The 19300-nt window shown below is 38.4% G+C and overlaps 1 protein-coding gene across 1 annotated transcript in view; it reads left to right on the top strand.

Moving 5' to 3' along the window:
• Window positions 1–19300, top strand: part of NETO1 (neuropilin and tolloid like 1) — a 164768-nt gene that overhangs the window by 75554 nt on the left and 69914 nt on the right. The window contains exons 5-6 of the mRNA XM_049900718.1: window positions 16347–16388; window positions 16507–16634. Of these exons, the coding sequence (XP_049756675.1) occupies window positions 16347–16388; window positions 16507–16634 (170 nt within the window). The remainder of the gene's footprint in view (window positions 1–16346; window positions 16389–16506; window positions 16635–19300) is intronic.

The following is a 19300-nucleotide window of genomic DNA, read 5'->3' as shown; positions in this document are numbered from 1 at the left end:
GTTTTAGAGTTATTGATTCTAAGGTGACAAATAAGAGCACTGGTGGTACAACAGTTAAGCACTTGGCTGCTAACTGGAAGGTTGGTGATTTGAGCCCACCCAATAGCTCTGCAGGAGAAAAGACCTGGCAATCTGCTCCTGTAAAGATTACAGCCTGGGAAACCATCTGGAGCCATTCTACTGTGTCATATAGGGTTGCTATGAGTTGGAATTGACTTGACAGCACACAACAACAAATAAATATCCAGGCAGCAGTATCAGGCTGGACTGCAATGAAGTGACTGCCAATTTTGGAAGTCTGGAAGGTTCTAGACTATGTAAGAACATAGCTGTGTAGTCAAAGAGTGTAGGTTAAGTACTACCTCTCCACTTGCTAACTTTGTGGCTCTGTATGAGTTATTTAACCTTACTTAAGCTTCAGTTTTCTGATGCATTGAATGGGAATAATTATATATATATTTCATCCAATTATTCCGCTACTTAAATACCATACATATCATCCAGCAAAGTTCTCCACAAGGCGGTTCCTCTATAAAGGCGATTGTTAGGATTACCATTCTGATTACAATTTCACTGTTGCAGTCTCCTCAAGAGCACCAGCTTCCTTACTGCCTACTATTTGTAAGCTCAGTGCTGGCTGCATAGTTAACTGCACAGTGTGGAACTGGAAATCATCTCCCTATCAGTGGAAGAAGGGATGCAAACGAGAAAAGGCACCAAGAGTCAAAACTTTTCAGAACCCAAATTCATGTTCCATTAGGAAATTACTTTTTCACTCATTTCATGAATAATAAAAAAAAAAATCTTCTATCTTATAGCAGTATAAGTAACTGAAGATAATCAGATAAATCACATGTAGTTTTCAGTACAGCTCATCCAGATGAAGGCATTTCAGGAAAGAAGGAAAGAAGTTATATTATTCCAAGTAGCAGCATGGTTGGTGAAGGTTTCTTTTGGGATAAGGAAGCAGGAAAGTTTTCAAGTTGAGGGAAGCTGTCCTTGGAACATGGAGCAGTGAGTACAATAAAATACAATAAAGGGAATTGCTGATAGACTGAGATTCTAGAGATTATTTATGTTTTGAGGGTCAAGGAAAGGTAGAGCCGTTCAGTGTGAGAGGGTGAAATAGTGAGATGCTTAGATCTGGACAAGAGAGTGGTAACTGTGGATACAGTATGGAGAATGAACTGGAAAAGTCAGGGACTAAGTCAAGGAGACCAGTTAGGATACCAATGTCCTAAGTGGTGAAGGTTGGGTCTAAGAAGGCCATAACCCCCGCCCGCCCCCCCAAAAAAACCATTGCGGCCAAGTCAATTCTGACTTATAGTGACCCTATAGGACAGAGTAGAACTGCCCCATAGAGTTTCCAAGGAGTGCCTGGCAGATTTGAACTGCCAACCCTTTGGTTAGCACCCGTAGCACTTAACCACTACACCACCAGGGTTTCCAAGGAGGCCATAGTAGATTGGAAAGAGAAGCTGGCAGTGAGAAACTCTTAAAAAAAAAAAAAAAAAATTGCCAGTTCTTGGTATTTTATGATGAAACGAAAACATGAAAAGTAGTCAATTTTGTTTTTGAAATTTTCAGCTTTCTCATCAGAAGACCAAAAATAGATAAAAATGGAAAGTCTAAGGGAATAAGTCTGGAGGGACCACATCCATCTTACTCTATAAGTAAACACGGGAGACCTATTTCCTTTGGAAATAATGGAGCCTGAAAATTATGATACTGATTTATATTGCTTTAGACCATTACCGTGGGGAAGCCTTGGATTATTTTCACACTTTTAATGAAATAACCTTAAGTGCTTTTACATTTGAATAGTAGAAAAATGAGCAAAGAGACTGCAGATAGGGCAAGTGTCTTGAAAACAGCTGGGTCTTAAGCTGCAGTCTGATAGCAAATGAACCATTTCAAAGCCATTTCATAGTGTAACACCATTTTGACAATTACATAAATGTTTTTTGCAATGCCAATGGAAAGATATATCAATATAAAAAAAATATATAGCACTATTAAAATTTGAAGACTTGTATTTCCATGCACATTTAGAGTTGTATTGGATAGAGGCTGGGAGTGATCTTCTTGATTCTTAGAATCCTTAGGAGACATTAGATTTGGGTGCAAATGGACTATAGTAGTCCAGCTGTGTCTGGAGCTCCAGGGTGTGTTGTTGTTAGTTGCCTTTGAGTCAGTTCCAAGTCATGACGACCTTATGTACAACAGGTCTTATGCCATCTTCATGATCACTGGTATGCTCTGGTCCATTGCTGCGGCCACTGTGTCAATCCATCTCATTGAGGGTTTACCTCATTTTTGCTGACCCTCTACTTTACCAAGCCTGTTCTAGCGATTGGTCTTTCCAATACCCTGTCCAAAGTAAGCAAGCCAAAGTATCACTACTCTTGCTTCTAAGGAGCATTCTGGTGGTATTTCTCCTAAGACTCATTGGTTTGTTCTTTTGGCAGTCCATAGTATATTCAATTTTGTTAATTCATGGTCTGTAATTCTCCCCGGTTCTCCAAGATGAAGCCTATACTTTATAGAATGTTTGTTTCTCAGAGACAGAGGAGGTTTAAGGATTCCTAGCCCAGGACTTCCAACTGGTCCATTATGGTTGGAACCCCTGTTGAAAGTTTGCATTTCTAACAAGTTCCCAGGCCATGCTAATGCTGCTGGTTAGGGACCAATTCTGAGAACTACTAATAGAGCAGTGGTTCTCAAAATTTATTATACAGAAGAGTCACCTGGGGATCTTGTTAAAATGTAGATTCTGTTTCAGTATACCTCGGGGTGGACCTGCAAATTATCTGTAGGGGTTCAAACTGGAACAAACCAGTTGGAAGCTCTGCCTAGACTAACTTTCTCAACATGTAATTCAAGCTAGCTACCTGTCTTGAATCATTTGCATTTTCAAGAGGAACACTCATTAAAAATATTGGTTTCAGTCATCCTTTCAGAGCTTCTGATTCACTGTGATCATTGAAAAATGAGTAGCAGGGGGATGAAAGAGATGCGAGAAATGAAGTGGAAGTATTCTGAATTTTTTGGCAATCATTTACTTTCTCTTTACATCATATGAAACTGGGTTTCTTAATAGTGGAGAATACAGATAAGCATTGCTCCATTCAATTCTCAAAGAGTTGCACATATCTAGGGGAGAACTTCTTTCATTGCAAATTGAGACACTAGACACAATGCTTTTTAAATAGCTTCATACATATTTAGATTAGCTTAGTTTTACTGTTATCCACAATCTTTGTATAACTATGAAGTAAATTGACAAAAAGAGCTTTTTTACTTCATATGTGTTGTTACATCCAACCAAACATATTAAGGGAAAATTGGATATTGTAGCTGTACCGCTCCAATCTCTGCCTCAGCTTCTACCCTGTGTGCCCTTTTCTTTTTATAAGGATACCAGTCATAGGATTTAAGGTCCACCCTAACCCAGTATGATCACATTTTAACTTGGTTACATCTGCAAAAACTCTATTTGTAAATAAGGTTATACTCACAGGTACCAAGGCTTAGGACTTGAGTATTTCTTTTGGGAGAACACAATTCAACCCACCACACTGAATTTTGTGACTTTGAATGGTAGAGGGATGGCTGCACCTTACATGTTCTGACCTGGGTAGATGGGCATGAGAATAATTACTTAAAGTAAGGACCCATCTTCTTTTAATGACAAAACTATGGTGTCATGGATTGAATTATGTCTCCCCAAAATGTGTGTATCAACTTCGTTAGGCCTTCCATTTTGTGATTATAATTTTATGTTGAGAGGATTGGGGTAGGATTGTAACACCACCCTTACTCGAGTCACCACCCTGATCCAAGGTAAAGGGAGTTTCCCTGGGATGTGGCCTGCACCACCTTTTATCTCTCAAGAGATAAAAAAGGAAAGGGAAGTAAGCAGAGATTTGGGGACCTCATACCACCAAGAAAGAAGCATTGGGAGCAGAGCACATCCTTTGGACCGGGGATCCCTGCTTGAAGAAGCTCCTAGCCTGGGGGAACATTGATGAGAAGGCCAACACAGAGAGAATGTCTTCTCCTGGACCTGATGCCCTGAGTTTGGACTTTTAGGCTACTTTACTGTGAGGAAATAAATTTCTCTATGTTAAAGCCATCCACTTGTGGTGTTTCTGTTATAGAAGCACTGGATAACTGAAACATATGGTAACTTCAGTCCCTTGTCCAGACTGACAAAAGTACATCCTATTCAAATCATGCCATGGGCAAGGTCATGGAAGCTCCATAGACACATCCAGATTCCTTGAGGGACTAAATTACTGGGCTGAGGGCTATGGGGACCATGGTCTTGGGGAACATCTAGCTCAATTGGCATAACATAGTTTATAACAAAAATGTCCTACATTCTACTTTGGTGAGTAGCGTCTGGGGCCTTTTAAGGTGTCTGAGCGGCCATCTAAGATACCCCACTGGTCCTACCCAGTCTGGAGTAAGGGAGAATGAAGAAAATCAAAGACACCAGAGAAAGATTAGTCCAAAGGACTAATGGACTAAAAGTACCACAGCCTCCACCAGACTGTGTCCAGCACAACTAGATGGTGCCCAGCTACTACCACCAACTGTCACAATAGACGGTCCCAGATAGGCCTGGAGAAAAATGTAGAACAAAATTCTAAATCACAAAAATAAAAAAGACCAGACTTACTGGTCTGACAGAGACTGGAGAAACACTGAGAGTATGGACCCTGGATACCCTTTTAGCTCAGTAATGACGTCCCTCTGAGGTTCACCCTTCAGCCAAACATTAGACAGGCCCATAAAAAAAAAAACAAGACTAAATGGGCCCACTAGCCAAGGGGCAAGGACAAGAAGTCAGGAGGGGACAGGAAAGCTGGTAATGGGGAACCCAAGTTTGAGAAGGGGAGAGTGTTGACATGTCATGGGGTTGGCAACCAGCGTCACAAAACAATATGCATATTGTTTAATGAGAAACGAGTTTGTTCTGTAAACTTTCATCTAAAGTACAATAAAAAATAAAATGTAAATACAATACAATTGGAATTACGCCTCAGGTTTTTACTTGTCCTCCACTGAGATGGAAGGAGCTGGGAGAAGGTTTTGCAGAAACTAGTGTGGGTGAGTGCTGGGTGGGCAGAGTGGCCTGACGTACATAAGACAAGGAAATGGGAAGCTCCCAAGAGTTGCAGTCCTCCTTTATTCAGAAGGAGAGAAGAGCCTGGCCTGTCTTCAGTGCTCCTCTCTCGTGCTTCCCTTCATTTATTTGCTCATGTATAATCTCTGATAAAGTGATTCCACTGTAATGATTTGTTTACTTGTCTTTCAGCAATTTTGAGAGGGGAGTGCTGTCTTTGTATTGGCCGGTCCTAGCACAGACCCTGACAAATTTTAAATGCCCAATAAATGTGGAGCAAGTGAATGAGTGAATGCTCGTGAGTAGGGAACGATGAAGTAAATTATGGAATATAAGCCTTCTTGGAATATTATGTGGTTATTTAAAATAATGGTTATGAAGGCCATGTAGCAACATGGAAACTGTTTTGATATCATGTCAAATATAGAAACAGCTTTATGCTGAGTAAAATTATGCACGCATGTGAACTAAAAGGGAATATAGAAAACTGAAGAATTGTTTATGGGTAGTGGCTTTTTTTTTTTCCTTTCTAGCTGGTTCTTTAATCTCCTTTGATTCTTCAATCTCCTTTGTTGTGTGTTCTGCAATAAACATAAAAAAATCATAAAAACAAAATAAAAATATATATTTATTAAAAAAAAAAATCATGCCTTGGGAATTCCTGGACTATATCATGAAGCTCCATATGCAGGCCCACACACCACTGGCTGGGCAGCATTTGACATTTTGCATCTGCCCTTTTCTCATTCCTGTGATGGCTCCACGGGCCCGTGTGCATTCCAGCACCTGGCATAAAACCCCAGCATCCTTGCCAAAGGCACTGACTGTGGATGGGCCCAGACTTGCCAAACTCAAGGCAGTTCCAGCTCTATTTAGAAGGGGCTAGGCCACATCAGATGCACTGGCAGGAAAAGGATTTTGCTTTGTTTGAACTGTATTTGTGAGCTTGTATAGCTTCTTTGCTTCCTTATTATATTTTCTTAGCTGGTACCTCCACGTGATGGTTGTAGTCATATTTTCCAATAAAATTGAGAGAATACAATTTAAAATATATATGTTAAATTATCTGTAACATAATTTGATTTTCAGTGACATAATCAGAAGAAAGCAGTTAATAGGAGGATAATGGCACACCCACCACCATCATGCCTGTCCTTGCACATGCACATACACACACACACACACTACCTCATGCTACCAACACTCTCAGTTCTTGGCATGTATTGGGTAAACATAATCTTTCCTATAACTATTCCAAATGTCCCATTTCTACTTTCAAGTGTTGAGAAAAACTTCTGTTTCTCCTTTTCGGATCACTAAGATTGGCAACTTTGTGCCACACTTGCTAACCCCTATCCCTAAACAATGCCGGTAGTTGTTCCTAGCCTCATAGTCTTTAATGAAAAGCCATTTCTTGCCCTCTCTCCTCTAAGAATAAAATCCCCGACCCAGTCCCATGCTACCTGCCATGCCCTCTGCTCTAGTCTCTTCAGTGGTGAACAATTCTTCCCATTTCCCAATTATTATACAACACTTTCTATGCAGACCAATAAGCATGAACGGATATCAGGGAGGGAAGTGTAGTGTATCTTAGTTATCTAGTGCTGCTATAACAGAAATACTGCAAGTGGATGGCTTTAACAAAGAGTAATGTATTCTCACACAGTTTAGGAGACTAGAAGTCCGAATTCAGGACGCCAGCTCTAGGGGAAGGTAATGTTGGCTCTGGGGGAATGTCCTTGTCTCCCTTCCACATCTGTGATTGGGTTAAGAAACACTTTGCACTGACATGGCCTAATTAACATAACAAAGAAAACTATTCCTAAATGAGATTATATTCACAGGTATGGGGGGTGCTATTCCAACCCATATTTTGGGGGGCACAATTCAATCCATAACAGAATACATTTTATATTAAATTAGAAAAAAGAAGTTCTGGCACACAGATTCTGTGCCCACATTCAGACCCTCAGGAAAACAAACCCAAAAGAGAAGCAGTTGTAATTATCAATCCAATACTTGCAGAAAACAGTATACCCTTAAAATATGTTCAAATCATTGTGTTATGAATTTTCTGCAACAGTGTTACCACTAGAGAAGATTGAAATAAATTGGATTATTAAAATAATATGGTGACACAAACTGGTTTGGTACAGCAATGTCAAGATTTTTTTATTTTGCCTTAGTTTTTAAGTTTTATTTCAAACATCATTTCAACTTCAGTCAACTGATTTAAAAAATGACAAACACCATGATTTTCCATTTTTAGTAGGAAGAAGGGAGTTACGGCGACGGCCAACTAATGAATGTTTTTCTATCAAATATTGATGCTAGATTATTTCATAAGATTTTTGAAGATTTATGAACAATGGTATAACATGCGTTTAGTTTCCCCAAATTCAAGGCCATTAAAAAATTTTGGACATTTATGCAAAGCCAAAACAAATAGTAGAAATTCTTAGGTAACTCAGGAAATAAAAAGGGTTTTCACTAATATTGCTTTCAAGACCTACTTTTCAGTAAGAGGGGTAATGATAAGGAGAATGGCATAATTCAGGATTTCTGAGAGTGTGGAAATTTTGGAAAAGTATTAATTAACTTTCTCTAAGACTAGCCTGTCAGGTAGCTGGCCTGCGTGGTGTTGCAAACATATCAAAGTTGATCTCTCCAATGCAAAGGTTTTATAGAAATACTTATATGGCCTGGCCAGCAATTACGCTCATCCATTAACTGTTGTATTCTAGGAATACTCCTGTGTTCTGTGATATAATGGCATACTGGATCCATAAAAGCCTAAAACAACAACATTCTCATTCTAGCTGAGGAAACTAAGTTTCAGAAAGACTTAGTGATTTGCTCAAAATTATAGGGCTAGGCCTAGGACAAAACAGGTTACATTTTCCCAAAGTTATTGAACTCCCATTTGTCCGTTTATAAGATGAAGGAACCTCTGATTTGACTCAGTCATACCCTACCAGATAAAAGAGAGCTTACAGAGAGTCCATCTGTGATATGACTAACTTTGTAGAAACTTCCTTGGGTTATGGGTAAAATAAAAGCATTGCACAGGCCTGAATTACTAAATCATGACGTGGAGTTTTGTTGGTGAAAGGTATTTACCTATGATACAAAGTTGGGGTTGGGTAAGACAGAAGTTCTGAAATTTTTGGTCTCTAATCTGCTAACCTCTCTTAAAAATTATTGAAGACATCTCTGTGCTATAGCTTATATGGTTGCATCACTCGATATTTATCATGTTAGACATTTAAACTGAAAAAAATTTAAATATCTATTTAGTGATTCATATAAAATAACAATAATGAACCAGTTATATGTTGACATAAACAGTGTTTTTTAATGAAAACATTGACCTATTAATTCGTAAATTTTTAAATATAAATTAGAATAATATCAGTATTTCCCATTTTTGCAAATCTGTTTTATGTTTGGCTCATTAGAAGACAACTGGATTTTCACATTTTCTTCTGCATTGAATCTGTTGCAGAATCTGAGGTTATATGGAGAAAACCCAGCCTTAAAGAGATATGTAGTTGGAAAAAGCAAGAGTGTTTTAGGAGATAAGAGTAGCTATTGTTCTTTAATACTGCAACAAACTTCGACAAGTAATAGTTTCTTACAGTTTAGTTGCATTGTGGAATCTGAAACTATATATAAGTGAATTTTACATATTTGGTTACACTGACAACCATTAACCTATTTTATTCTTCAAATGACTCCTTTACTCATGCATGGTCGTATAACATCATGAAGTACTCATTTGGCAAACATCGGATGACGAGTTTTGCCAGCCTTCCAAATGTTGACATATTGCATTATTCAGTATCAAAAACCATGTTTGTTCATAGCACCAACAATCTAATTTAAAAGGTCTTTAGTTATTGGGAAGCTGTCAAGTGTATACTGGCACATACCTTTCCCAATCCTTGAAGCTTGCATTGTATCATTGGCAACGAATGTTGTTAGTTGTTTTCCCTAAAGAGAACAAATTTGCTTGGTCCATTTTCAAGAAAACGTCTGCCAAATACCCTTTTTTTTGTTTGTTTTTGCTTAATAATCAGGCAAAAATGATGTTTCATGGAAAAAGTAGATAGTTCAAGTCATAATTCAAACAATTGCGCAAGTGCTTTTCCTCAAAAAAACCATCATCTATTTCAGTCTGCAGCAGAGCTGCCTTAAGCATTCTTAACATGTCATCCTGCTGAATGTTTAAAAAACATGGACTCAAGAATTGAGGTTTAAAAAATGATAACGATAATATTTCTTGCTTCATCAAGGAGTAAAATAATATCTGTATTTTGTTCTGTTTTCCTCCAAATGCATGGTAATTATTTATACAGCGAATGCTACTGGCAAGGTTTGATGCCACTGGCGTGCTTTGTGCTAAGGCATCAGCAGTTTTGTCCACCATTGCTTTTGCACCAGCAATGCAAACATCAGTACAGGTGTTCCAGTGTAGCTTTCACATAAAAGAGGATCTTCAGTTTTCAGTCCACGCTGACACTGGACCAATACAAGCAAAATAAGCAAGCCCGGCCCCATCTGTAAATTTGTCCATTTCTTCAGAAGAAAAATTCTGCAGACACAATGTTAACTCTGTCTTCACATTTAAGGGTAAATCTTCAAATTAATGAGTTGGTGTATGGTTGGAAATTGGCAGCGTTCTGACTTCTTTGACTGACGTGTCATCCAGCAGGGGTTCAGCAATGGCAACTGAGCACAACTTATTAGTTTCTCTGCTGTTGTGTGTGCTTCTCCAGCCAGTGCAGTGCAATAATATACTCTATAAGACGTCTCAGTGACTTTCTCATTTCTAGTTTGAAATGGTTTTTGGTTTTTAATGAACAAATCATGTCTATGTTCATAATACCCAATACTTAAACAAAAATTCTTTACTGTCTCACCATAATGCTGTACTAAACTGTCACAGCAAAATTATAGCAAAATGTTTTGTGCCTAAATCACAGCAAGGTAAATTATTAACATGTCTAAAACTGAAAGAATCTGCCAGGTGCTCCTTGGAAACTCTATGGGGCAGTTCTACTCTGTCCTCTAGGGTCGCTATGAGTTGGAATCGACTCAAGAACAGTGGGTTTAAAGCTGAAAGAAGAATTAATGTATTTGAATTGTGGTGCTGGTGAAGAATATTGAATATACCGTGGACTGCCAAAAGAATGAACAAGTCAGTCTTAGAAGAAATACAACCAGAATGTTCCTTTGAAGTGAGGATGGTGAGACTTCAACTTGCCTACTTTGTACACATCATCAAAAAAGACCAATCACTAGAAGAGGACACCATAGGTGGTAAAGTAGTGGGTCAGAGAAAATGAGGGAAATCATAAATGATATAGATTGATACAACAGCAGCAACAGTGGGCTCAAATTTCATCTTTCCCTCCAACTTTAGACATAGAAGGTAGAGCTTAGTTGAGAAAGTGAGTCTTTTAACCACTCTTTCCTAAGACAAATATCTATTCTTAACTGTAAGAAAAATATATCACAAAGGTATTTTATTTAAGGGAAACTATTATTAAATTCCACATTAATTACAGTTTTAGATCAAATTTAAAAATTTAGAGAACATTTCAAATTTAAAAAATAAATATAATTACAAAATAAGTCAGAAAATGTACTTAATTCTTGTTGTCTTTCCATGTAGACACAAGGAAAACATTGAGATTTCAATATAACAATGTGTTGGACAAAAATGGAGTTATCAAAGGGAATCAAAGGTAGCCAGTGAATGCCCAGGAAAGCCACTGAGAATGAACTGAGTTAATCTCTGAAAATTCACATAATTTGTACCCTCAACATACTACCTTAGCATATTCCTGAAAACACAACAATACACAAGCAAGTACGTCATTAGCTGTAGTAGTAATGCCACCACATGTCCTATAGGATCTGGAATACTCTGCCATACATTCTTGAGACAATGAGAGTGAAAAAAGACAAATAATACTTTATTGTCATTATGGAAATTATTTGATCATTGGGTCCCATGAAAGGGCTTCACGGACTCATGGGGTTTCCTGACCACCCCTTGAGCCTCTCTGAATTAAAGGAATAACAATTGCGATAACATTAAAAAAGAAAAAAAAAAACTCAGCGTTGTTGTTGTTGGGTGCTGTTATTGTTCAGTGACCCCATATGACAGAGTGGAACTGCCCCATAGGGTTTCCTAGGCTGTAATCTATATGGAAGCAGATAGCCAGTTCCTTCTCCTGTGAAGCCTCTAGGTGGGTTCAAACCGCCAACCTTTTGGTTAACAGCCAAGAGCTTAATTGTTGCATCACCAAAGCTAAAATCTCAGTAATTTCACATAATTGCAGTTTATTTCTTGTTCATGTCAAATCAGAGGCAAGGAAGAGGCTGTGTTCCAAATGTTCATTTAGGAATTAAGTCTGATGGAGTTCCGCACCATCCATGTATGACTTCTGAGGTTGACTGTGGAAGAAAGAGAGAGCATGGGATTTTTCAGGAAGTTTTTATGAGCACAGCCTGAAAGTAAATTCAACCTTTTTGTCTATATTTCATTAGCCATAACTCAGTTATATGGACACATGCAATTGTAAGGGAGGCCGGGAAACAATCTAGTTGTGTGCCCAGGAGGAAAGAGATATGAGTTTGGTAAACAGGAGGCCAGTCTCTAATATAATGCCTGAGTTGATATATTTACATCAAATATATAAATACATCAACAATATAAGAAAATCAACTTGTGTTAAAATAAAAATATCCTTTTATATAGAGAACAGTATGTTAAATATTTATTCAATAATTTTTTTTTCTGCAAATCCTATACCCACACACTGTTCTAGCTCTTGGGTAGAAAGAGAAGGATCAGAGATAAAGTCTTTCATCATGCCAAATTTGTTGTAGCCAAAAATGCCATTGCCATTGAGTCGATTCTGACTCGTTATAGTCTAATGGGAGTAAACGATCAATAAAAAGTTAACAAGCAAGTAGCAAAACAATTGCAAATTGTGATAAGAATCGTGAAGGGAGAGAAGAAAATATGAGGCAGTGATACTTTACAGAGGGTGGTCAAGGAAGGCCTCTCTCAGAAGATAACACTTGAGACAAGAGCTGTAAAATGAGAAAGATCCAGCTATGGAAATACCTGGTGTAAAGGCGTTGTAGACAGAGGCGAGAGCAAGTGCAAAGCATGGAGGATGAGGAGAGAAAGCCTTGAGTGTTTGAGAAATAGAAAGGGGCCAGTGTGTTTGGGGAGGAGAGCACAGAACAAGCAGGGAAGGGAGCTTGGGCCAGGTGGGCAGGGGCAAGAGCCACAGGGCATGGTGCTGTTATCTTTGGGCATAGAACTTCCCCCATTGGGTTTTCTTGGCTGTAATCTTTACAAGGAAACCCTGGTGGTGTAGTGGTTAAGAGTTCAGCTGCTAACCAAAAAGTTGGCAGTTCGAATCCACCAGGTGCTCCTTGGAAACCCTATGGGGCAATTCTACTCTGCCATGCAGGGTTGCTGTGAGTTGGAATCAACTTGATGGCAATGGGTTTGGTTTTGTTTTGGTTTTTAGTTTTTAATCTTTATGAAAGATCACCAGGTTTTTCTCCCACAGAGCCTCTGGATGGGTTCGAACCACCAACCTTTGGGTTAGCAGCCAAGGGCTTGACCATTGCACCACTAGGGCTTCTTACAGGGCATGCTAGCCCTTTTAAAAGACTTGTGATTTTATTCTAAGTACAGTGAAAACCCAGGTAAGTATCATGATTTGATTTACATTCTTCAATGTTTATTCAAGTTGCTCAGTGGAGAATAGATTTGGGGAGATTCAAAGTGGAAGATTAGTAAGTCCGACTTTACCATGCTTCTGCATAATACTTTATGTCATTGCCCCCAGACAACCTTAGACAATAACTCAACCTTAACATACTTAACATTCAAGTTAGGCTCTTCTATTATTATTTTGTTGTTTGCTTGTTTTTGCAGGTTGTGTAGGTCATATATTATGGTGATATTACCGAGGGCTAAATCAAATGGAATTGCAGAAACACTTCGTTTTTTCCTATTTTCTTTCTTTCTTTTTTTAAACCGTCAGTGCTCTCACCATTAATATAAAGACAAAAATAAATTGTCAATTCTCAGAACTGGCATTTCTCTCAATGTTGTCTGGCACGAGTTATAAAAATGAAAAATGTTAGCCTTCAAATTAGAAAATAGAGTGTCAGCTACATTTCCATAAGAATCGTAAGAACAGCCACGTAAAGCTGAAACATTCTAATCAAGAAGCAGATAATGAGTAATGGTAATGAGCATAATTAAACAGTATGCAAAATAGCAGAAAGGATATAATGACTAAGAAAGAATATTATTCTTTCAGTGGGGAGACTTGATGTAAAAATAAGGAAAACATGGAAGGGTCTCTTCAATGCCAATGAACCTGTTCAGTGCTGACATCGATCTGAGTAGTCCTATACAAAACAGTTCTTTTTTGCACACAGTAAAGTACTAAATACATATTTATTGAAAGAATAACCAACCATTTGTTGATTTAGTTGAAGGAATAAAATTCCCACTAGAAGGTAGCCTGGTCCTGGATATTCTCATTTCTGCTTTTTTCATGGAAATTTCATGCAGGCATTTTTCCTTTTTTTTTTTTTTTTTCCTTTTCAGAAGGTCAAAGAACTGTCTTCCAAACAGATGTGTAAAGAAGTTTTTCTCTTGATCTATTAATTAACAAATTCCAAGAGTGTCTTCTGGAGCACAGTTTGCTCTGACATACATGGAGTCAATATGATCCAGAATAAGTTCAAAAGCAACAAGATTTTTTTGTTTTGTTTTTTGTTTAAAAATGTCTTAATATAAAATGAGTCTAAATACCTGGTATAGCTAGGTTGTAGCGTGGATGATCTAGGCCTTTCAGTTTCAACAGATTCAGATACATCAATGTTTATGACAACAAAAGTAGCAGGTCCATGATGAAGGTACTAAACTAATATGATCAGCTTGCATTTACACATTAGTATACCCAGGCACACAGACATTCAAAGAGACATACTTAGCTGCCAATACAAATACAAGCAAGCACACCCAGTCTTAATAACCATAAGTGTTTCCTTCAGAAATATTGCTACCCTTTCATATTTCTGCCCTAAACCATTCCTGAGCAGTCCCTCAGAAAATATTTCTAACTTATTAAGATTTTTAATTTATAGCTAATACCATAGCAGTATGAATGAATTAGATTTCATTCACCTTTTAAATTGGATATCAAGGTCTCCAAAATAAAAATGATAACCATAGATGCATTCACCCATAAGTAAAAGAAAATCCAATTCAAAGTAGCTGATGCTACAAGAATGTGCATGTTTCAAAAAGCAAAAATCCCTGAACATACACATCCGGAATAGGTTAATACAGTGCCTAAGTGACACCCTTAAGGACTCAACATCCTCCAGGTTTTCATTCTTCTCAGCACTAGAGTAAGCATTTCCTTATAATAGCACCTCTCAACGTCAGAAGACGGCAATTGCCTTAATGCCAAAGGCCCCAAAAGGACTACAACATGAGCCAGTAACACTTTAGATGTCTTCAACTTGTACAAGGAAAGATCACGGAAGCTTCACAGACACATCCAAACTTCCTGAAGGGACAGAATTACTGGGCTGAGGGCTGTGAGGACCATGATCTAGGGGAACATCTAGCTCAAATGGCATAACATAGTTTATAAAGAAAATGTTCTACAATCTACTTTGGTGAGTAGCGTCTGGGGTCTTAAAAGCCTGTGAGTGGCTATCTAAGATACTTCATTGGCCTCACCCCTTCAGGAACAAGGGAGAAGAAGAAAACTAAAGACACAAAGGAAAGATTAGTCCAAAGGACTAATGAAGCTCAACTACCACCAGACTGAGTCCAGTAAAACTAGATGGTGCCCGGCTACCACCACTGTCTGCTCTGACAGGGATCACAATAGAGGGTCCTGGACAGAGCTGGAGAAAAATGTAGAACAAAATTCTAATTCACAAAAAAAGACCAGACTTACTGGCCTGACAGAGACTGGAGAAACCCTGAGAGTATGGCCCCTGGACACCCTTTTAGCTCAGTAATGAAGTCACTCCTGAGATTCACCTTTCATGCAAAGATTAGGCCCATAAAAGGAGACCAAAGGGGCATACCAGCCCAGGCACAGGGACTAGAAGGCAGGGGAGGGACAGGAAAACAGATAATAGGGAACCCAAGGTTGAGAAGGGAGAGTGTTGACATGTTGTGGGGTTGTTAACCAATGTCATAAAACAATATGTGCACTAACTGTTTAATGAGAAGCCAGTTCTGTAAACCTTCATCTGAAGTATAATTGAAAAAGAAAAAAGCAATTTTAGATGCCTTATTTCTCTAAGATTGAGGAAAACTTCCTCAGAAGCCGTCTAACAGACTTACCTTTTGATTTCATTGGCTGCATACCTATGTCACAATCAATTCCAGAAAATGAGAATGGAGCCACCATTGTTGGCTTTTAACAAGTAGGATGCTCTGGAGGGCCCTGATAAAGCAAGCCGCCTAGAAGTATGTAACTGAGCAGAGAAAGGTACTTGAACTTGGGATTGCTTGAGAGCAAGACTGGAGAATGCCTGGATGCTGAGTACACTAAGCAGCATACTGACAAATACTCTGAAAGCTAGTCTAATATGCAACGTCTAGGAAGCAGATGTGGTGAAAACAGGATAGTTCAGTAAGCTAGGAAAAGAAGGAGCCCTCGACTTTACATCTTGACTTTGTGCTTCCAATATTTGCAGTTGAAAATTGTGTTTTAACAATTTACAGATTTTTTTGAATCAGACAAAATAATCATATCTAGAACAGAGTAAAGTTCACCCAAATGCTAACTAACCTATGGCTATGTTTTACAAAAACACCTGCTGTTCAGTTATGAATGTGTAATGTGTAAACATTTTCCTTGATGACCTGATGAAGGAGTAACTTTGAATGATCTTTCAAAAATGACTTCTTTTGTATCGAGAAAAACTTTGCACTAATGATATGTTGCATAAGTTAACATTTCAGTCATGACATTTTCATATACTTTTATTTAATAAAAATTTAACTTTTTAACAATTTCACTTTCCTTAAAGTGCATATTTTGGGCAGGTTCCTGAATAATTTGATGGAATGTTATTCAATATTATTTTAAGTCATAAATGCAGAATAGGACTAATTGTGTTTTTCTCAATTTTTAAGATCCTGACTTTAAGGACCTTGGCGTTTTGAAACCATTACCAGGTTGGTAAACTAAATATTTAATAATGTTCAGAGACCTTTGCTTTCTGCTATGAAATATACTGTTGGTTTATTATTCAAGCTCCATTTTTGTATGTTTCTTTGGTATTTTGTTATTTAGCTTGTGAGTTTGAGATGGGCGGCCCCGAAGGAATCGTGGAGTCTGTGCAAATTATGAAGGAAGGCAAAGCTTCCGCTAGTGAGGCCGTCGATTGCAAATGGTACATCCGAGCGCCACCACGGTCCAAGGTCAGTCACGAGGTGAACTGGATTTGATGATCGACTTGAAATGTGTCTAGGCCATGCATTTCTCTGAGCCCAGTGGAAATGCTCAATACATTTCAGAGTGGGAACATAAGCTTTTCTTTCATTTTGATTTTCAAATGCAACTCATCCTTCCCTATTTGATGTAAGTAACTTTCAGTACCATGAATAGCATTACTTAGATTGTGCTGTAGAGAGCGTTGGATAACCTGGGTTAGAGACTCTAAAGTCTTCCTCTATAAAAATGGACTGAAATGTTATAAATTAGCTATAATTATATTTATGCCCTTATTGTCAATATCTGCAGGGTTCCCCCTCCCCACCCCACCCAGCCTAAAATCATATCTATGGAGGAGATTGTCCACACTTGCCAACTCATATCTCTGGCACATAAAATTAATGTATGATAATGGTTGGAGACAGTAGTGAACAGGACCTAGAAGAGTCTATGCCCTTCCAAAGAAGTCAGCTACTACCTAACTACCTGTTAATCTCCTTTTGGTTGTTGTTATGAAGAAACATGGGCCCAGTATTATCAGGTCCTCCATTTTTTTCCTAAGAAGCCAGAAATCAGAAAACTAGATTTCATGTGGATTAGCTTGATTTTTTTTTTAAAGTTGGCAATACATTTTAGAAATTAAACATTAAATTAAACATATTATGGGCCTGATTCAGACTCAGGCCACTATTTTGAAAACACTTGAGAACAAGCATACTCATCCTATTGTGGAGATATTTGAAGAAATATTGGGAATGAGCAATGTTGTGCCAGTAGCTCTCATTGGTGTAGAATTTTGGGTGTTTTCTTATTCTCCTTCCCCAGTTTTAGCAGATAATTTCAACCAAATATTACTGGTTTATTAGAACTGCAGTTGACTATTTTATTGAGCTTGAAACTGTTCATTATTTAATTAATTGCTCTAGTGACTCTATAAATTGCCAAGCACCAAGCTAGCTGCTGGAGCTGGAGAGATGAAAAATGACAGTGACTCTTCCTTATGTTTACAGTTTAGTTTTTAGACAGATATGTAAACAAAATTATCCAATCAGTAAGACACAATCATTGAGGTATTAGTAAGGTGTAATACGAGTGAGGAAAAGATCACTTACACCTGGTAGATTAAGTCAAAGATGAAATCAGGTAATATCCAGAGATATAATAAGAAATAATATTGTGACAGGTAGACAAGTTGGGACAGAGTTTCTAGATAGAGATGATAAGATCTGTGAAGTCATAGAAACATGCTAGAGTGCGTGTGCTTTTTCATGAATTAAAGTCATTGCATGTGACCAAATAAAAGCATAGGGATGGAGGGATTGGGGGTTAGTAAGTCATGAAGCCCAAGGTCTCTGTAGGTCTCTCTAAAGATCTTAGACTTTATCCTGAGTGCATTGAGAATATATGAAAGAGTTAGAAGCAGGAAAGTGGTGTGATAAGATTTTTATTTTAGCATAATGACTGCTCTGTGGAGAAAGGAAAGAGTAGCTAACACTGCGAGGAGAAAACTCAGTAAGAAGCTGTGACAGGAATCCAAAGGGCCTGGACAAGGTTATGAGGGCAGACAGATTGTTGTTATTGCTGTTGTTAGTTGTCATCAAGCTGGGTCCGACTCATGGAGACCTTATAAAACAGAATGAAACGTTGCCTGGTTGTGTGCCATCTTCCTGATGGTTGGTGTGGTTGAATCCATTGTGGCAGCTGTTGTGTCCGTCCACTGCATTGAGGCTTTCTGTTTTCCTTGGCCCTCTCCTTTACCAAGCATGATGTTCTCCTTCCCCAGGTCTTTCCTGATGATGTGTCCAAAGTAAGCAGGTTGAAATCTCTCCATCCTCACTTTTAAGGAGCATTCTGCTTATATTTCTTCTAAGAATGATCATTCTTTTGGCAGTCTACATATTTAAAAAAAAAAATGCCATTGAGTCAATACCAACTCACAGCGACCCTAAAGGACAGAGTAGAACTGCCCCATAGTGTTTCCAAGAAGCACCAGGTAGAATCGAACTGCTGATCTTTTGGTTAGTAGTTGTAGCTCTTAACCACTACACCACCAGGGTTTCCAGTCTACATATTAGGAAACATTAAAGACAGATTACAGTGATTTGGTGACTGGATATTCAGGTTGAGGGAAAAAGAAGTTACCTTTGAGGGAGTTGTATTCTCGGAAATATTTATTTTTCTTCGTTTGACTTTCCTCTAAATATCTATCTGGAGTTGACATACAAAATGGAGTGTGATTGATTTTTCCCCAAACCTCCAGCTACAGAAATTCAGAGATTCCAGTCCAGGTTCCAGCATTGCCACCTGCAGGTCTCTTTCCATGTGAGCAAACTCTTGAAGAAGTTAACCACATTATCAAAGGATGTTGGCGACATAAAGTGTCCCTGGGTGGCACAAAGGGTTAAGCACTTGGCTACTAGCTGATAGGTTGGTAGTTTGAACCCACCCAGAGACACCTTGGAAGACAGGCCTGGTGCTCTGCTTCTGAAAGGTCAGTTCCTTGAAAATCCTATGGAGCAGTTCTACTCTGCACACATGGGATCAGTGACACTGGTCGCATGAAACTGTAAATACCCACTACATAGATTCATAGATTATAAGAGGGTTGAGTCGCAGTTTATTTGCTCCATTATCATATATGAGTGTTATCTAT

The sequence above is a fragment of the Elephas maximus genome, chromosome 11, assembly GCF_024166365.1.
Source record: "Elephas maximus indicus isolate mEleMax1 chromosome 11, mEleMax1 primary haplotype, whole genome shotgun sequence".
Classification (NCBI taxonomy): Eukaryota; Metazoa; Chordata; class Mammalia; order Proboscidea; family Elephantidae; genus Elephas; species Elephas maximus.
The sequence above is the reverse complement of the archived record's forward strand: the minus strand, read 5'-3'. Positions and strand labels throughout refer to the sequence as shown.